The following is a 20,724-nucleotide window of genomic DNA, read 5'->3' as shown; positions in this document are numbered from 1 at the left end:
CAACTCCCAAGCAATTGTCACAACAATGCTGATAAACTTTAATTTTCCATGGGGTCCAGGTAACACTACTGGCACCTTGGATCCTTAATAACTGCATCTCCCTCAAAAATCAGATGTCTTCTGCTTCCCAGGAATTCATTCTGAAGTTGCTTCTCTCTTACCACAGACCCATGGCTTCATATTGTCTGCTGTCTACAAGTCATACCAGTTTGCTATACCTCAAGCCATTTGCTATTTAAATGGCACATGCAAACAGTGTAATATTAGCCTTAAAGAGATCTGCTTAGGATGCACAGAGTGGGGCCATGCACTGTAAGCGTGTAGATGTAACACGCTTTATTCTGGTCTATCATAGCTGAACCTCTCTAATTGAATTTGCACAAAAGCTGGAATGTAGCTGGAGTGAAAAGATTTGTAAACTGTAATTCACAAAAGTAAGAAAGCCACAAATCAACTTGTTTCATGAGCACTGAAACTAATGAATTTTATATATCTGCATCTTTTTAATTTCCTACCATCATAATAATTATCATTCTTTCTTTCCTCTGATACCCCCAAAAGACAACATCTGCTCTATTTACGCTGGAATTGTTAGCATATGCGTGGAATAACCAAAGCAGAATGCATCAAGGACAAAACTCAACATGTATCCCCCTCAAAGGGGACACTGCCTATGGTTCATTCCTCTTGCCTACATCTAGTCTACAGATTTTTATGAAAACTGTAAGAACATATTTATTTGGGGGATTTCTACTTCTCTGTCAAATCTGGATGCAACCTTCTGGGAGAAAGGATTTTCTCACAAAACTTCAAAAGACTGTTTCACTAAGATTCAACAAAAATATCCTAAGACCAGTGTTGACATTGGAAGTTAAGCAAAAAAATGGTCAAGCCAAGGTATGCAAAGATTGCATAATTCTCAGAAATGACTAATAAAGCAAACCTGCACTTCTCACTAACATGCAAAGAATATATTTTTCTTCTGTTTTCACAAAACTAGCAAAATTTATTATTAATGGAAAAATGACACTTCCAAGGTTTCTGGGTAGTACCGTGTATTTAAAAAAAAACTTAAAATGGATGCTGGGACTAACAGAGAAAATATCTTTGCTGAGATTCAAATTATTGCAAAAAATCACTTCCTGCACATGATAAACCAAGTATTTTTGCAGAGTTGTCTTATCCTGTGAGGTGAAGTGTACCTTGCTACTAACACAGAAATCAACAGAAACTTCTAGTGAAGTTTCGAGTACCACTGAAAATAAAGCCCCTGAAGATTCATGAGGAACTATAATACATTTCATTTGTTTGACCACTCATTAATCAGTTGCATATCTAGAAGTACAAGGACCAAATGTTGAATAAAATGATGTACCTAGTCAGTTAACATGATATAGTTCATAATTATTATATGATAAATGTAACAGTGAAAACCAGAAAGACCCAAAAAATTATTCAGTAGAAATGATTATCCAACACCAGATCCAAATATCTGAAAGCTAGTTAAGATCAACAACTCCAACAGGAAGTTCTGATCAGTGGCATTTCTATTGGAAAAATGCTATTTATATTAGCCATCTAAATAGAATTCCAACAAGCAAAATACATTAAAGCAGTTACAAATGACTAACAGCTAAGACATCAATTTCACCTCAGGCTGGGAACTCGATACTAAAATGAAGTTTATAATCCCATGAGCCCATTCAGTTATAAGCTGCAGGTGGCAAATCAAGTGACTACAAGCTAGTCTCCATGTGTGAAAAAATCAATACCTGAGAAGGTTTTCTCTGCCTCTTTTGGCACCAATTTACCAGGGCAAACAAAATGCATGTGTTAGTGTTAAAATGGAAGAACAAAGGGCTATAACAGAATGATAATCCTTAGACCAAAACCAGGCTCTTCACTGCAGTCTAATCAGAAAAGCTTCATATGATTTGTGTTCAGATGAGGAAGAAAGAAATCTAAGACAGTTGTAGGATAAACCTGGGAAGAAAATAACTGCAAACTTACATTAGCGACCTATTTTCTGAAACCAGCTTATCTTATAATGGATTTCTGTCCTGCTCGGGATATCAGAATTCTTCAGAACTAAGATAGCTTCCTCACAGGGAGCGCTTTTATCAGCCAGTGCTGCACAGAACTGTGCATTCTGCATAGAGGTTCCCATGCCCAGTACTAGATAGACAATGCAGCGCATGTTAGCTTACGATGCTGTCGTGAAGGGTACAGATAAACTGGTTCAATCCTAGCTACTTTGCTTCGTTAATACTAAAGATCATTGTGACACTAACTGATCCTGAGCCTGATCTATTTATCAAGTCTTTTACATGCAGGAGCTGAAGAATTAAAGCCACTTAGTCATTCACAAAGAGTGAGCAACAACTGCTTAATTTTTTGAAGGGAACTTCCTATTGTTTTGCAATATACCTTAATTGTATAATGTAATCAATGATAATTCATCACTATAGTTCTCCAGTATTACCTTTATGGCAGTTTTATTCTAATAAGGATTTTTAATGAGAACACGCTCCTTTATCCATCAGAAAAATAATAATAAACTGTTAACCATGATACAAAGAACATCTCTTAGTGCTGACAATGACTCTTGCTTAAGATGAAGTATTTTCATCAGTGAGCTAGTTGTTATGCATTACCAGCATGTGTGCAGTAGCCTAGCGTGACACCAATTTGCATAATTTCTCTTCTCTAACAGGCTTCAAAAATAATAATAGGCATACGAGATAGAATCCATTAATTTAAAACTTCCTTCAGCAGCTATCTTCATGGAGCAGTTATCAAAAGAACCTTTAAAGAATTAAGTTTAATAAATTATAAATGTATTATTCGGGTTATGCTATCTGGACATATAACCATCTAAGTTGAGTTCAGTAACAAAGACCAACACAAATCCACAAGCAATTGGCTTAACATCTTCCCAGCCAAAAAAGACTGACAAAAAGTGGCAGAACAATGCCAATGTCCACTGCTGCTCATGGTTAATTATTGAAATTGAAAATCACTTAGGTATTTTGGGGTACAGAGAGGTGAAAGGAAAGGAGACATAGTGATACACATAGAAGCTGCTCAGAGCTGTTATATCTGTATATATTATTTAATAATATTTCAATCTACAAATAGGATCAAAAACAACTTTGTTTTTTTGCTGATCTGAACCCAAAAAAGACCTTACCATTCGTTCATATTTAAGGCAAGCAGAAAGATCAATGTGTTAGCAAACTCTGATGGGAAGCTAGTTTCAGTGAAAAAAAAACTAATTGAAAATAGCTTTCTACAGTATAATATAATAACTGATGAACATTTTTTTATCTTCATGACTTATGCATTTGTATATTCTGACTTGCATAGCAAACAACACTGCTGCAGTACTCTGATTCTACCAGATGTTCATCCAGTAAAAAGTCTGGCTTTGTGACTTCTAAGTGTAATTTAGAGCTTCGTACACTTTACATTCTGATATATGGTCGTCAGTAAGAAAGACCTGATTTATCTTTGTTGCACAGGGGAAGAGGTCTGGAAGTCTACACAATTTACATACAGGCCTAATGTCCACTAATACAAAAACACATTACCAAAGTACTCAGCTGTCCCACTGAATGAAAAGGTACAAGCATCCCAGGAGAAACAGCAGATGCCAATATGGACACAAGCAAAAATTCTCAGAGCTTGCTCCTGCCAGCTATTTCACGCTGAGAAGCACTAATCAATTTCAATTCCTACTGATTCAGGGGATTTGAGGAAGATTAACACCTCCAGGAGCTGTGATCTTGAAGAGAGAACAATTTAATAAAAACAACAACAACAACAAAATAATCCATGAATTTTCAGAATAGAATTTAAACACAGAATAAAGTAATAAACTGGCCTCTTTTCCCAGATTAACTCGTGGGTTGCTGCAGATGCTGCTGAAGAAAGTTAAGAGAATGCCTGGAACTAATGTACAAAGAGAAAACATGACAGGTAAAGATGCTGTACCATGTACAGTATCTATGTAAGGGATGTATCTATCATCTATGTAACTATGACCTGGAATAACAAGCCTGTAGCAGTTCACTAGCAGCAATGCAGTTTTCTTTTGCATATTGTTCAGTTTATGGAACAGCTCTGTGCTCAATATTGTAGGCTTTCAGAACTTGAAAGATGAAAACATTTTGTGATACCATTCAACAAACCAAAAAGAAGAAAGAGAAGAGGTAACATACTGCTATGTCATCACAAGCAGCACTGAACTGAGAAACTAGTTAAGGCTTTCACCATAAAAATAAGTAAATTAGATTGTACACACAATATGAAGCAGGATCTACAGCACTACATCTGCGTGAAATTTTTAACAATGCTTTAATCTACAGACCTTACGTTCTATCATGTAACATAGCAATGGGTAATTTTTTCTCAGTGCGTATTTTCTCTGCAAATAACCCCAGTTCCTACCTCTCTGCTTAAGTGAAGAGTATCTACTAAGAGAGCAAAGCCTGAAGCAGAATAAAAGCAAGATGAGCAAGACAGCAACTGACATCAACCATTCAAGAAAGGTATCGCTCATATGCAGTGTGATGAGTGATATGGTGTAAGGATTTCAGTGACTTATTTTAAGATGCTCCTTTTACTAGATAGCATTATAAAGAGAGTTTACATTTCAAACAGAATCCTAGGAGTGAAGAGAACTCAAGAGATACTGTTGACTGTAACTCACTTCCTGTACCGCAGAAATAATATTTTATACATGCTTCAGCTTCTCCATTTACAAACTGGACAAACTAGTACCTTTCAATTGTAGTATCTCGTATTGAAAGGTGTCTCCTACATAGACATCCCAAGCTACATCTCTCTAAACATTACAGCAATGTTCTGTTGCAAAAGCCCTCACAGAAGTCTCATCAGCTGTCACTAGGTAACAGTGCAGAGGCATCCCCGTGCATTGCTCTGTTTGTAAGTGTTCCTTGAGGCTCAGAGCGCGTGCATTTTGGTTTCTCTTGTCGGACACATGACTTTGTGCACCAGCTCAGCTAGCCACAGAGGTGTGCTGGCAGCTCATTCTCCAGGGCTTTGAAAACCTCCCTCAGAACTCCACAAGTGTATTTTTAAAGATACGAGTGAGGTATAATAGATATATGCACAGACTTAAGAGGGTTCCTGAAAACCCTTTTACTTTAGCTGTTACAAGGAACACAAACAGTCAAAACAATAAACAACCTGTCTTAATACTTCACTGTTTCAGCTCCCTCACGTCTCAAACTCTTTTAGCTTCTAACTCACTATAACCAGGAGTCCTCAATCTCTTCTTTCGAGCTTGTGCCATTTACTCTCAAACACAGTTGCTCTTGTTTTCCAAGTCACTCCTCCAGATATCTGCAGCAAGCATCCTTTTGGTGGAAGGAGAGGCTGATTTTCCTTTAAAATGGCTGATAAGAATCCCTTTCATTTAATCTTCTGGCTTTTTTTGTTAGTTGGTTCTTCTTCAAATCCACTATGTGACCAAAACCTCCCACTGAAGTCTAGCCTCCCACTTTAAGTTTAAAGCTTGATAACTGGCTTGTCACACAGAGTATTCAATCATTTATTTAATGTCATTCACTCATCAAAATTTATTTTTTCCTCTTTATTAGATTTGGCAGGTGCAAAGATTATTCCAACCAACATACAGAAGTACAACAGACAAGGCAAATACACCCCCATTCAAAATGATGCTTGTAGTGTGATAGACTTACACACAGAAACTTCCCAATATCAAACAGAAATCATATATTACATATAGATTCCCTAAATTGTCCCAACTGTCATATTTATATAATATACACATTTCTGTAAATAGATTTTCTCACATCACTACTATTCACACAATGGAAGGTTTGTTACTCAGCTTAAAACAGCAATGGTTGCACCAAAAAGATACTCACTTCAGGAAGTTCCAGCAAAAACAGTATGTTGTGCAGCTTTTTTGGAAATTGCCATATCTGATTTATATCCTTGTGGTATCAATTGTACAAAGGTAATTTTCTATAATGAATTATTTGTGTCCTGTTGTAATCAGACATCTGAGATAGTCATAAATATTTATACATCCAGTTAATTCTCTAATGAAAACTGAACTAATTCTAAAAATGGGATGTTATCTCAGAGGCATGCTGACCTAACAGTCTGCTCAACCTTTACATTAGTGAAGGCAACCACCATACGGGAAGCAACTAACAGGAGCTGGAAGAAACCTGATCTTGAAAGCATGGTATAGGAATGGGCTAAGGTATCAGCACAGAAGACTTTTGTTAGTACTCTAGAAATATTGTCTCACTTTTCTCTCTCTAATTTCCCAATTTGTAAAATCTGCAATAATGTCCTCTACCCTTATACTCCTTTGTAATTCTTGGGCTTCTTACTAGCATTCTAGAGAGTTTTCCTCTTCAGCAATGGAAATATATCTTATTATTAGGCATCAAGTTACTGGCTTGTGCATTGGCCTGCACAACTCCACTATCCTTTACAGCCTCTAAGAAATGTTTTGGGCTGCTGGATTCCTGAGAGTAGTTCAGTACCATCTATAGATTTTATGAACCTATAGGCACAAATTCCTTGAAGTTAGCTGGCTATGTTGATATCATCCCTCACCCAAACTAGGTCAACATAAACGCCTAATAAAAGGATTTATGTACTACATCCACAATAGACAATGGAGTTTACCAAGGTTTATAAAGTCACAAGAGAATGGAAATTAAAAGAAGCAAGTCTATATCCATCTAGACTCAGATCAGCCTTGAAGGGTCTTCTTATCTAATAAACTCACAGCTCTTTTTCAGCTTATATCCCCCTCACAGAAGGGAATCCTACTTTGGCAACCATTTGTTGCTTTATAATCCATCCCCATATCTGGAGCAATTCACCTTTGTCCACTTCCCTAAAACACAAACCACTAAGTTTTAGCTAAGAAGTGAGTGATCTGTTCCTCCATCAAACTATTTCTTCCCACCTTCTGGAAAGGATGATGGCTTTAGGCCTGATGTGAAGACTCTCACCTGTCCCATAACACACTCTAGTGATTATTCACTTTTTGCTCAACTTTTCATAATCTGTTAGTCCATTGTGAAGCTTAACATTAGCTGGAAAATGGTCAAATCTCAGAGACAAAGCCTCGGTATATATTAACATTTAGTCGTATTTTATGCTGTAACAAAGCCCTTCCAAGGTAAGACTACAGATCCCTTGACTAGTTCAGTCCAGAACACAGGGCAACACTGCTCTCATGAGTCTGGAAGCAGAGGTACTACCACAAACACTAGGAAATAACATTATAGACTATGAACACTGCTTTCCTCTTACCACTACTAAGAAAGGTCAGACAGAAAAAGTCCACAAAGAGTGGTGATTTTGAAACTGCAAATTCATGTATCTTAGCTTCTAGGGAAAAACAAAACAAAAAAATACAAAACAAACCATCTGACAGGGACAGGTTAGAGAAAGCCATGTTCTGCTGGACTTGTTCTCGGAACAGTGACTCTCTCTTTTAAGGACCTCAGACCTATAGTGATTTCAGAAAAGATTTGCTGGCTTCCTGGGTTCCAGGAACAAAAAAGGAGGTGGAAACATGAGGAGTTGTAAACCACAGTTCATTCTGTACTTTCAGCTACTGGATGCCAGTGAAGAAGAAAGAAAAAGTTTCAGATGCAGTCAGATTCTGAAGCAGTTGATATACTTGCTAATTCAGATGTAGAAAGGAAATACAGTGCAATGTCAAAAAAACCCAGAAGGAATATGGTACTCCATGTAAAAATTAAACCCATTAGAGGTTTGGTTTCCACTATGTGTACAAAGAAAACACTTAAAGATGAGAAAACTCATCTTTTGAGTGGCTGTCAAAAGATGAAGAGACAATCATGCAAGCTTACGAGCCAAGTAAGTCCCTGATATCCTATCCCAATTACTCAAAAGGAAACTACTGCAAAATCCAGAATTAATCCTTGATAAGGCAATTAGATTGTGATAGCAACTGAAGTCATCCATGCCAGAATGACTCTTATCTTGAGTGGGCTGTACTCTGACATAACAAAGGTGTTCAGGATTCCAAAATATTTGCAGAAAACTGACCTGCAGCAGACAGGCATGTTGAGCTCTGACTCAAGCAAGATCTGCATGTGAAGGTGCTTATCAACTGCAACAACCAGCACAGAATAATGCCCAGCACATGCAAAGAGACATAAGCAGCACAATGGATTACCTAATTTCGCAAAAGTTTGGAATGTCAGGGCACCTGCTTCTCTTGGGAGCTGCATGTAACCTCAAATCATCACTCTTGGTCCCTGCCTGAGCAATCCTACAGCCATGCCTCTGCTTGAGCATGTACCCCATTCATCCAGACCCAAACCCTAACCCACGGACCTGATCTCCAGGCCAGACCTCAACTCTGCCTTGTTGCTACACTTGCCTGGTGGTCTCTGGACTGTCACCGACCCTGGCTGCCATCCCTGGGTCTGCCCCCCTCGCCTGACTCAGGTCCTGCCAGGATGCCCCATGCTCGGTGCGGCCACTGGCCCTGCTGCCTCGCTGGCACCTGCGGCTCCCGGCTCACCCGCCCTCGCAGGGCAGCCCAGCCCTCACTGCAGAGTGCCTACTGCCACTTTATCCCAGCTTTTTTTCAGGCTAGCATCCGTCAGAACATGCAAAAACTTGCACGTTTGTCAAACCAAACAGTAGTGAGACATGCAGGTCTACAGATCCTTGAGTGCATATCAAGAGGCAAAACCAGTGAGATCCAACAGCCCTATTAACAAATGAGTCACATGTATTTTCTCATGGTCACTATTTTCACCTGCTTAAAGGAAGACAGATGAAGATATGAATTCTAAAGTATTGTCTACCGATAACTGCTAGGCTTCATAGACTCTTAGACTAAACTTTAATGTCCATATCTTACCCTAGATACTGTTTACATAGAAGATGTTAACTGAAATCAGGAGTGTGGTGTGGAACTTGTAAGGCAAATATTTTAAAGTAAACAAAATCTTATTTGTCTTTCTTTTTTTCTTTTTTTTTTTCTTCCTTCACACAGAGTAAGCAGGCATTTGAGGCCATCAGGACATACTGTTCTTAACTGAGTAATTAAGATAACCAGTACTTAATTACAGAAAACCTCACACTGTAAAGCAGAACCTTATTTCAGAACCTGCTTTTAAAAAATCTTCTCTCCCAAAACCTATTTTCAAATTTAATTATTTTCTTTCTTTTATTAAATAAACAATTCTTGCAAAATTCTGGCAATTTAGTATATATTGTTTAACAAAATTAGTCTTTGCCACATATTATAAAATGATTCTGATTTGTAAGCCTCTGGAGTTCATGAAAGCTTACAACTAAGTTTGAATGGTAACAAAGTATTCTTCTGGCTGATGAAATATTCATGCGCATTTGTCATCAAGACTTTAATAAGGAGGAATATAGCCTTTTCAATTTTGTTCAGTAAAGAACTGGAACATACCTTTCCTTCATTTAATTTTGAATGTTAGAGTAAAATGCCTCCTGGAACACTCGTAATAATCTCCCTTTCTTGTACAACACAGTACAGGAGATACTTAAAATTTACTTAGGAAGATGACTCCATATTTCAGGTAGACAAATAAGGTTTATGTATTTGCACCATCCAAAGTTTACTGAGGTTTTCATCATTAAAACTTCACGCTGCTATTATGTTTTCTGCATTTCTCCAGATGTACCATTGCTAAGACGCAGAAAACTCAGATTAAATAAAGACAGAAAGCTAAACCATAGGTCACCTTACAGCTATTAAAAATGAACTATAATAGATTTCTCATAGTGGTAGCACAATGTTCATGACATTCCTTACAAGAAGTAGTCCCAGTAGCAGCAATTCTTGCAACTTCTTTTTATGAAGATATTGATACAACTTTCTGGCAGCACTCCACGCACTGTTTACTGATATACAAACAGAAGCATAACTATATGTAGATTTTCCATTAGCCTTCTAAGCCTTTCTTAATTATTCGGTTTAGGACAAGCAGAGTACGTACCTGTAGCTGGCCTCACTCAGGACAGGAAAGCACAACTAAAAAGCTAAGATCTTAGACGAAAAGACAAAACTTGCTCTCCAACCCACTTCAAAAGAACAATGAACACATGGGTAATGGGGGGGACACACGACAACACACCAGTGAACATGGTCTCTCCTATGAAAGATTGTGAGCATGAAGACAGTAGCCAATTGGATGATGAAAAGAAAGAGGAAGGTGAAAGCCCCAGGAATGGCATGTTACTGCAAAAGCTTTCTACTGGGAGGCAGAAGGAATACAGCAATAAATCTGTTTCAGAAGATAAGTATATTGTGACTTTTTACAGATCTAGAAATACACTTGTATGCAGTGAATTCTTTCTCTCTGTGCCTCTGAGGGCAACAGTAATTAAGGAAAACACCTCCTTCAGAGCCCCACCAAGTAAAAAAATAATTTCTTGAGCCTTCACAGCACTCTGGTGCTGATTGCTGGGTCCCTCTCCAGCTGCTTCAGCAGGTCCCACTCTACTGCCAGCTTCCTGACTTCCTCATTTGCGGCCTTCATGTTGCTTTACTGTGAAATGCTGATTGCTGGCTGTTGGACCCAGGGGGTTTCCAGTTTCACTTTGGTTTAAGATTATACTACCAGTTTCCTGCCCCATGTGCTTGTTATCAGAGCTTCTGTCATTGCTCCCTGAGGAGCTGTTTGTAGTCCTTCCTTCCCAAGAGGTTAACATGCCCTTAATTCTCTTTCAGTCAAGTCATGGTAAAATGCAAGTAAGAGTTGAACAGAAACTGCTGCAATACCTGCATTTGTGCATGCATGTGCTATCAGTAGTATGTACGGGTTAATCAGATGACAGAGCAAGCTGATACTGCCAATCAAAAGAGAAACTCAGACGAACTATGTCCAGAGAACTCTCTGAAAACTGGAACCTACTAGTATTTGGCAGCTACAGCCACCCCCACGACTTTCCACTTCATGAACACCTTGCCAGGAATAACGATGACTGCAGCATGTAGAGGCAAATATGAGGAAACCTTCAGATAGCTGTACCAAGTACCATACCTTGAGGAAATGTCAGCATTGCAGCCTCCTTGTCCACAGTGTAGCTCTGAAAGCTAAACTGCTGTTTTTCCAATTTTGATTCTCGTGAAGCTAATCAGTTTGTAAAAGATGTGCTCCTGGACATACAGGCTTCTACATGTGGAAAGATCACCCGAATTTACAAAAAGGGGAACAGGGTCTGGACTCTTCACCACAACTGTTTACAGCTGAAAGGACATCATCTGATATAACAAGTAATCTAAGTTGCATTCTTGGCTGGTCCTTGTACATGCTGCATCCCCAGTCTTTCAGCCTGACACAAAGAGCACTGACCTTCCAGCTCAGAGTGGATGAATTTTCTGTTCCAAATGCCTTTTCACAGGTTAGTCAAAAGAATGTGTGCATTTCACAGCAGCCAGTTTGCTGCTATAAGGGAGTGTGAAACCAAGCACATTTTCTCAGTAGTGCTGCTGAACTCTGTGAAGCTCTCAGCTGAGCAATCTTATGCCATTATAAATCATCATGCCACCACCTTTTGTCCAGCTATTAAGCCAGCTAGTTTGTCTGTATTACAACATACAACAGTCAGTTGCAATAGTCCAACTCTTGAAACTGGAAAGAGGCCAAACTACCACTAGTCAGAAGCAACTTAGCCTGCTTACATGAGTCATACGCCTTTAGTTTATTGTTAGCTGACTTCTGCAGACCCTCCAAACCTTCTGCCAGCATATAAATTGCTTCCATTCCCTGCATCTATAAAAGGAACACCAGCAAGGGAGCTGCAGTAACATCACCTTTCTATTTATTATCTAGTGCTAAACTAGAGTCACTTTCTTTGACTAACACTGGCCCTTCATCTACATTTGATGACAATATATATGATTTTCAATACAGCAATCAGTTTAGTTTTATAATAATTTTTCACTGAGACAGTGATCTTGCCACAAAACATGAAACATCATACCAGATACATTTTATAAGCAAATTCTGTACCTTTCAGCATATTCAAAATATTTGTTAGCAAAAAATTTAAGACTCACAGCTGAAAAATATCCTTTTAACTAAAATAGTGGGGGATTTTCTCTATAAACGTAATTGCAAATGAATTTTTAACACTTTTCCAAAAGTACAAAAGATAGGTGATTTTTAAATACTCTATAACTTTTTGAAGATGTACTCTTCTTTCTCAAACTCACTTTTAATCACAGAAAATTTTTTGAATCATGTTTCATATCTATCGTATTTATCTCATCTCATAATCTTTCCTGGCTTGCCTCTCAGAGCCATTAATTCAGCGTTCCATCTGCTACAGCTGCTCATGCTGCAGGTGACACTTATGTTAGGTGTGTTTCCTCAGGAGAAAATGCATTAGAAAAGGTAGTCTGACAGGTCTTTATATCCACTTCACAGGCTATACACAAAGTATAAAGATCATCCATGTAACTATTGACAGAAATGATAAAAGAACAAGTGAAGGCAACAAGATGTGCTCTGAACATGCCCTCTTCTTACAACTGAGATGGAATTAATCGTATATATCATTCAGCCCTCCAGTAAGTTTAAAATACAGTGTGAAAAACATGAGACATGAAAATTGCCATTCCACTCTACACTTTTTACTATTCCTCCTACTTAACGCACTCAGTCTCAGTTTATTCCCCATATATCCAGGAAAACTACTAGCAACAGTGATATTACATACTTTCAATATCAGAAATGGAGCTTTTATTATTTTTTTCTCTTCCTTTCAGACCAGGTTTCATAAGAATTCTTTAGGGCAAATACAACTATGTGACAAATAGCTCAGTGACAGGTTGTTTGGACTTGCTACAGACAGAGAGCATTGTCCCATTGCAGAGGTGAAGTAACTGGATACTGGTTACATAGGTGCTATCTAGACTGCCTAGCTGGCATATTTAGAGAACAGGAACCTGAAGGAGAACCACTTCTGCTCTGCCTATACCTCCAGGTTTTGCTGGCTAATCTCAAAGTTAATGTATTAAAAAGTATGCAGTAACTGGCACAGAGAACTTCCCAATAATTTCTCCTTTTTCTAAGTCAAAGGGCAACTATACTGGCGAACAACTGTTAAAAATAGTTTTGAAAACAAATGACTCAATAAGATGGCATCCTGCAAGATCTAGGGTGAGCTGCTGAGCATTTGAAAGCAAATCACTTTCTACTAGCCAGTTTCGGTGCATTCAGCGGAGCCGCCTTAACCCTACGGGGCAACCCTTTCTCTGGAAATCAATGCACCACACTAAGCTATTTCTCCATTTCCATTTTCTCTCTGTTTATGGTAATTCTTAATTTGTGTTAAAATTTACTGCTAATTAGATAATTTTGGATACATTTATTCAGGGGAAAAAAAAAAAAAAAAAAAAAAAAAAGAAAAGAAAAAGGAGAGACCCTGAAGAAAAGTGTTTCTGAAGCCTCTAGCCCTGCCTCTGTCTTTCAGACCCAGTTAACTACAGATCCCTTCTGTCCTTCTGTTCATGCTAGGCTACATAAGAGTAGAAGTAGGGAGACCACAGAAGAGACAAGAACTGGCAACAGTGTTGGTCACCAAAGAACAGCAGAACAAATTATTCTTATAGCTGAACTACCATAAACCACCTCTCTCTTTCCCTGACGTTTGCTCAATGCCTAAACTGAGGATAAAAGTAGCAGAGAACAATGAACCAGGAAACTCTCTACCTGGCAGAGTTTAGTAAAATTCTGCTTGCACAGGGTAATATTTATGAAACAATGGATGGAATTTTTCTTTTTCCAAGTAGTAGTCAAATGTAAAGACAAGATCTCCCTCGGGATCAGCATGACACTTCTAGTTCTATGCCTACCCAGGAAATGAAAAAGAGCAGAGACAACACTCTTTCAAACAGTTTCAAAAGCAGCACTTTCTGTTGTTTCATATTTCAATGCCAAGAAGAAAATTTTCTCTAAATATTCCTAAGTTTTCCTTTGTTATCCACAGAAAAAAAACCTGAGATGCCTCCACGTTCTTATACCTAAATAAGAGCCCAGTCTATTTTTGCATACAACACACCATTTCCACAGGAACCTCAAATCTGTATTTAGTGGCAGCCTCAAGCAGCCCGTGGTAAAATAAGTGCCCTCCCCCTTTGCAGGATACCTCCCCCACCACAGGATATTATAAAGCCTTTACCAAAGCCTTTACAGTATGCTACTTAATAGTGACATAGAGTACTCCTCAAGAACTGTGCTGCAAAAAACTTTTATCTCCTGAAAGCTGTAGGTAAAAAACAGCACACCTGGAACAAGGGGGTGCAGGACTGCAATTAGCAAGCTCAGTCTGAGACTTACACACCTGGGTCCAAATGTAAGAAAGAGGAAAGGCTGGGAAGGGGGCAAAGGTAAGGCACAATTGTATACCTATGAGTTCAGTACAGCCTCCATGGTAGAGCTGGAACTGTGTCAAGGACAAAGTAGAGCTTGGTACTGTGGCAAGCTGATACACTTGGGCCTTAGGGCAGCCCTACCAGAGTATGTATCATTGCAACACTCCAAAATCCTCCACTTAGACCCCAAAATGTTTATATATTTGCAAGTCACAAAGCATTTTGGAGAGGCAACCGTGGCATATAGTACAGATCACTGTGCTTTCTACAGATACATCTATCTTGCAAAGACAGCTTTGTCAAGGACACAGGCATCTGCTGGCTAATAGGAGTCAAATCTTTTATACACATGAATAACTGCGTATCTCTGCAAAAATGTGCTAATCTAACTATATTTTGTCTTGCAAGAGTGAAGATCACCTTAGCGTGACAGCGCCAACTGTCTTGTCATTAGCTCCATTATCACAATGACTTAAAAAGAACTACTCATTACTATACACACACAAGAACCCCATGCGAGAACTTTTTTTTTTTTAAGAGCTAACATTTAGATATGTAAATCCTTAGTTGGATACTGTGTTACATAGAATATTAATATTCTCAGTGAACTGATTTTTCTTTTTAAAATTTTTGATAATGAAAACCCTGGGTCTTATTTCGCAATAGGCTGACACTGATGGTGCCATGAATCCTGCTGAGAAAGAGAGCTACCATTTTAATTTTTTGGCAAAGAATCCAAGCAGGAAAAAGTGTACCATGAGTCAATACTTCAGACAGGAGTTATAATGAAAGCAGTACAGGCTGCACCCTTCACAATCCCTTGTTTCTTATAGTATCAAGGCTGTAAAAGCTTATTTCTCATCCAACACAGTTGGCACTGTCCATCATAAAAACCATCAACACTACAAACTCGTAACTGAAGACTAGTGGCTTTTAAGGGGACAATTTATAACAATCACTCTTTCCAAGGAAGCTAACAGGTAAGGCCTGCAGAAACTAAGCACTGTATTTTCTTTCAGAGATGAGGCTGAAGAGTTCCCTAATAAATATAACTAAGAATTTTACCAGTCACAGAGATCTGTATCTCACCATCCCATGCACCACTCAGTTCAAAATTCTCTCTAGCAAGCAGTAGAAAGCAGTAGAACAGCAGTAGAAAGAGAAGTGGCTGAACAGGCCCAGCATCACAAGGGCAGTTCTATCCTGTTCGGCAATGTTCGTGAATGGAATTAACACCTCCAGTGCAACCTGAGTCAAATACAGCTGCGGTGCTACAAATGTATGAAGGCCGCATTGTGAAGCAACAACACTCAGTAAGTGTTACTTTTAATTATGTGTTCTCTCTCACTGAGTAACTTTCTTTCACAGTGTTCTTGGTGTTATGATGAAATCAGGAGTCAGTTACTTCACCTAGCTTGATAGTTTTAATTTCTTTACTTGAGAAAGAAAAAAAAAAAAGGGTTAAGAAATACAGCTGCAAGCAGAGCAACACTTCACAGCTACCAGTTGACCATCTGTAAGAGAATTATGACATTAGCAGAATGATACAAGGACTTATCTATTTTGTGGGAAGGGATTCAGAACAACACAATATATTTGTTTTTTCTCCAAGGTGCCACAGAAGATGACATTTAAAAATTCTTTCTTACCTAATACAGTTTGCTTCAGGACTTGCTGTGTTCTCAGCTGCTGCAACAACAAACATGAAAAGCAAAAGCTTGACAGCCTTCAAGACACTCGAGATCTTTGGCATTTCTCCAGCTGTTTCAAAGTAACAGGCTACCCAAGCTAACAGTTGTTGACACACACCAACCCAACTGCATGCATTATACTTCTATTCCAAAGCTGATTAGCAACAGAGAGTAAGGTGAAAAATTAAAGGTTGCATTCCTTACCTGACATAGCTCCTGTTGGCCATATGCTGGACTCAGCAAAGGGTACTGTCTCTCTGAGCAATAAACCTAGAATAGGTAAAGGCTGAATTATTAACAAGAACATGAGGAGGTCTCAAAAGCACATGATGAATGAAACAGAAATTCAAAACTTACAGTCTGATTTAGTTTGTAAAGGGAACTTAGAGAGTTTCCTGAACTGTTGCTCAATAGATCGATTTCAAACACTAAATGGCCTATGGAAAGAAGCAGGATGATGCTTTATTGCAACGCAGGGGAATGATGAGCACAGTCCCTTAAACTGCCTTCACACCAGTCTCTTACAAAGTAGAATTTGACTGAAATGGAAATATCTGGCTTTTATCATATGGCCATTGTATACATTCCCATTCCACTGGTCACCTTTTGTCAGTCATTAACAGCTAATGTGCTTCTAACACTGTGTTTTGGCCTTCACCTTTTTGTACCTTACACCATAGACGTGCTCTTCAAGCAACTTACAATTGCACTGATGGGGTCTCTAAGTTTATACAGTATTTCAGGTTTAAAATTGGGTCATCCAATTAACTTTGAACATGGCACAGCACAGCAGGAATGAAAACTATGGATTTCTGGGCAAAGGCTGGAACTTCTTTTACATAACTTTGGTCTTTTGATACTGCTGATAGCAATTAGAAAGTACCAACCAACGTAAGAAACCTTGCCAGGATGAAAGCAAAAATTGACATCAATTTCTCCTCTCAGGAGAGAATTTTCTAGTTTCTCTGTATTCTGTTCCGCAGAATTCTTATTATTACTTGCAATGCCATGCAGCAAGCACTAATGATTAGAACAGCATTCAGAAAATGACATTATCTATTAATGCACTTCACACTGCTCCGTCTAAATGCTAGGTTCCCAATTCTAGGGGTGGGAGACACAGGACTCATCTTAAGTATTCAAACATGAATATTCACTTGGAAGTTGGACATTTAAACTGACATTCACAACAATGAGAAAGTAGGACCAGCATGTGGAGCTGGGAGGGGGGCATCACTCAGGAAAAGGACATATTGGAAACTTTTTTTGTCTGCATGGTGCCTCTGTGAAACCAGGACTGAGAGCCTTAAATTTCTTATTCCACTTAAGTACTTCCCCCTACTTGGAATTCACATTTCTTTCTTTTACTTTTCCCTGAACTCCCCCCAGGTTTGAATTTCAGGCAGCCAAAAGTCTAGTGCCTGGCTCTCACATTTAAACACATAGGAAGATGGACAATTAGTTCCTGTCTTATGTGAATAAAACCAAGCTAAATACGAGGCAGGAAGTATGTATTTATTAACAGAGGTGCTATCTGCTTTACAGTCGACCTTGCTATTGAATACATAATGTTCAGTCATTGCACACAATGTGGGAATAATTCAGTGCAGATTAAATACAAGCAGATCTTTTTTTCACCAAAATGCCCAGCTTAAGATATTGTTGAAGCTTTCAGCCATGAACACTGACCCCCTGGAAATTACATCCCTTTCCAGTGTTTCAGGTTGCTTACCACAGAAATCTCCAAGGGTTAGTGCAAGCATTGCTCTGTGAATTGGAGGGGTAGTTTCCCTATTGTTTCTGCTGTAGTAGTGGCGTGACCAGGAGACTGAAGGAGATGGAATTTTGTTGCAAATCATGGGAACTGTTTCTAAGGTGAGAAAGATCCATGCAAAGGCAAAAAATAGCGTCCATGCAGAATGTTAGCCAAACAGCTGCCTAAATAGAGTGACAACAGTAATTATGCCATTATCTCAGGTGGGCTGAACACAGTCACCAGTGTACCAAACACACCTCTCTCAACAGTTAATATGCTACCATCAGCACAGAAAGAAGGAAAAGAAAATTGACTCTAGCTACTTTAATTGCCATCAACCATAATGCCATCAGGATAAATAGGCAAACAAAGATCTGCTTTCCACAGCCTTACACTTTCTCATAATATTCTTATCAAGAAAGTAGTGGCTACAAGGGCAGAAGAACTGTGAAAGATGCAAAGGGACATGGGCTAGCTTTAACTCTTCCCTTATTCTGAGATATTTGTATCTCATACATGCTCTACTACTAAAAGCTACTGCTTTTATTAATTCATATCATGCTATATCAGGAGATGCATTCATTTTCCTGAATTTTCAATCTATTTCATAAGAAACACCATAAAATTAACTCAGTCCAGTGTTTTCAAATATACAGTTCTGCAAACGTCTCCTTTTTCCACATACAATATCAGTACTCCTTCTCCACCCAGCTGGGTACAGTCAGTGCCCTAAGGAAGGAACTGGATGAGGGACAGAGAAAAAGAGGGCCAGCCAGCAAGAGGCTACTGACATGACTCGTTCTTTACAAAGCAGCAGCAAAGAATGAAAAATCTCATATTCCCTCCCCCGTCACATGCCATTACCACAGACCAATTCTCAGTTGTGTTCAGCAGAGCCTCTTGCCTGCTGTGCAGCATTCAGATGGAAAAGCTCAGACTTACATTGTCAGACATTTATCCCAGAGTAGTAGCATTCTAGCCACAGCCATTCAGCTTTTCAGCTTTGATACAAGGAAAGCACATATGGCCTTACACAATGCATTATTCAGAGAACTTCTCTTCCCCAGAGAGGGGGAAATCCCCTGCAGAAATTTTGCAGAATTAAACAATGGCAGTTTCTCAATTTATTTTTCAGGTTTCTGGTGTGGCGCATCAATCCCAAGGCCTTACTTTGTTAATGCTGCATCAGGTTTATTGCAGGGTTTCCTTTTGCTGAAATCCCACACAAATCAGTCACATCTCACTCCAGACAAATCACCTCTTCCCCACTATTTATGTCACTTGTCCAACTTCCAAACCAAGAGCTGTGCAAAGATGTGAAAGATGGATGAAAGGCAGGACAAGCTAGGAGGCAATTAGTAGATTGATTTCATGCATTAGATGGTTGCTTTTTCTCTATTTCTACCTGAAGGGCAGTCCCCCCATTTTTCACAAACAGCAAAACAGGTGCTTCCCTCAGCTGCAGACTGTAACTCCTTGGGTCATCACCACCTTCATTGTGCATCCTTCCGTCCTTTATATTCTCCTGATGCAACAACCTTAACTTCTCCCTATCTCCCCTCCCCCTTTTAGGAGCTACATGGTTTTATCATACAGCACAGTGATAATTCATCACGGCAAATAAGTCCACAGATTGACAAGTCCAGCACTATGAGGAATGTGGCTCCATATTTTAGTCTGCATTGCAGAAGTCTTTACTAAAAATGCCCACTCTGAACTTGTGTTCTAGATTATTGCTGGATACATTGCAGCTTGCTTATTCTGCTGCAGTACAGCTCAGCTCAATCTCATGAAAAGGAACTAAACAGTAAAAACAAAAGAAAAATTCCTACTGAATGAAGTGCTGATCACTCCTGCAAGTGCAGAGGATTCCAAACTTCCCTGAAACAATCAAGTCAAAGCTGCTTTTCTGTTCTCCAGCTCTACACTACTGAAGTTCATCTGTAGAACAGGTTGGTAGAAAGTTTAGTGCTCACCTGGCCAGTTATGCTGAGAGTTTGTACAAGGCTTTTTTTCCCCTTCTCCTTTTCTGTTGCTGATCCATAGGCTCTCCTCTCATCTCACTTTCTCCTCTCTTGTATTTCCTTGGGTTAGCTCACTAGAATTCACCCCTAGGGAAGGGAAGTTTGTGAGCACTAATGAAAGAGAAGCTACAGACACACAATGTATCATGCTAAAGCTGTTCAAATGACAGATTAAAACTAGGACCAGGAAAAAAATATAAAAAAAATTTTTAAATCACTGACCAATTTTTAAAGCAGAACAAAAGCAAACCAATACCATATTTGTCAGTACTTCAAAACCCCTTCCTAAACACAAATGTTCTTTGATTATCCTCACAGCACTGCACAGTGCATCATCACTTTGTTCATTATTCCCTTCTCGTTCACTTCCTCAGTGGCAGAAGACTGGTAAACAGTAACTTCTGTTTTTGCAACACAAAATGTTTCTCTTCCCCAGACAAGCCTGCACTCAGGAGTCCCTTGTTAGTGAGCCTCTCCATCATCAGCACAGCAAGAATCATTGTCTTTGTCCAATGAACTTTTTATTCTGAACACATTTGGCAAAAACACTGCAAAACTGGTCCTGGCAGCTCCTAAAGCAACCAAACAGCTACTGCGCTGCTCACTAAATCCCTCTTCCCTGTAGTTAGAAAGAGAGTAATATAGGTACAGTATTTCTTCTAATCGAGGATTTTGGATGCTACTCGGCACATACATGAACATGGCAGCACCTAATTCTGAGGAAGGAATCACATAGTGGCCCTCACTCTCCAGCATGCACAAATGTATTGCTGCAGATAATGTTCCTACAGCTTCCTAATCACGGAACACTATGGAGCAGCAAATACCAGCACAGAA

At 39.0% G+C, this 20,724-nt stretch overlaps 1 protein-coding gene across 1 annotated transcript in view; it reads right to left on the bottom strand.

Annotated features, from left to right (window-relative positions):
- The window catches only part of MYO3B (myosin IIIB), a 206,031-nt gene extending 186,083 nt beyond the window's left edge, over window positions 1–19,948 (bottom strand). Inside the window, exons 1-2 of the mRNA XM_032989705.2 lie at window positions 19,840–19,948; window positions 16,312–16,377 (exon numbers count right to left, since the gene is read on the bottom strand). Coding sequence (XP_032845596.2) covers window positions 16,312–16,334 — 23 coding nt within the window. The 5' untranslated portion in view covers window positions 16,335–16,377; window positions 19,840–19,948. The remainder of the gene's footprint in view (window positions 1–16,311; window positions 16,378–19,839) is intronic.
- Window positions 19,949–20,724: the final 776 nt, after the last annotated feature.

This window comes from Tyto alba, unplaced genomic scaffold (assembly GCF_018691265.1).
Source record: "Tyto alba isolate M040663 unplaced genomic scaffold, T.alba_DEE_v4.0 Super-Scaffold_7, whole genome shotgun sequence".
NCBI lineage: Eukaryota > Metazoa > Chordata > Aves > Strigiformes > Tytonidae > Tyto > Tyto alba.
Note: the sequence above shows the minus strand (reverse complement) of the source record. Positions and strands in the feature narration are given on the sequence as shown.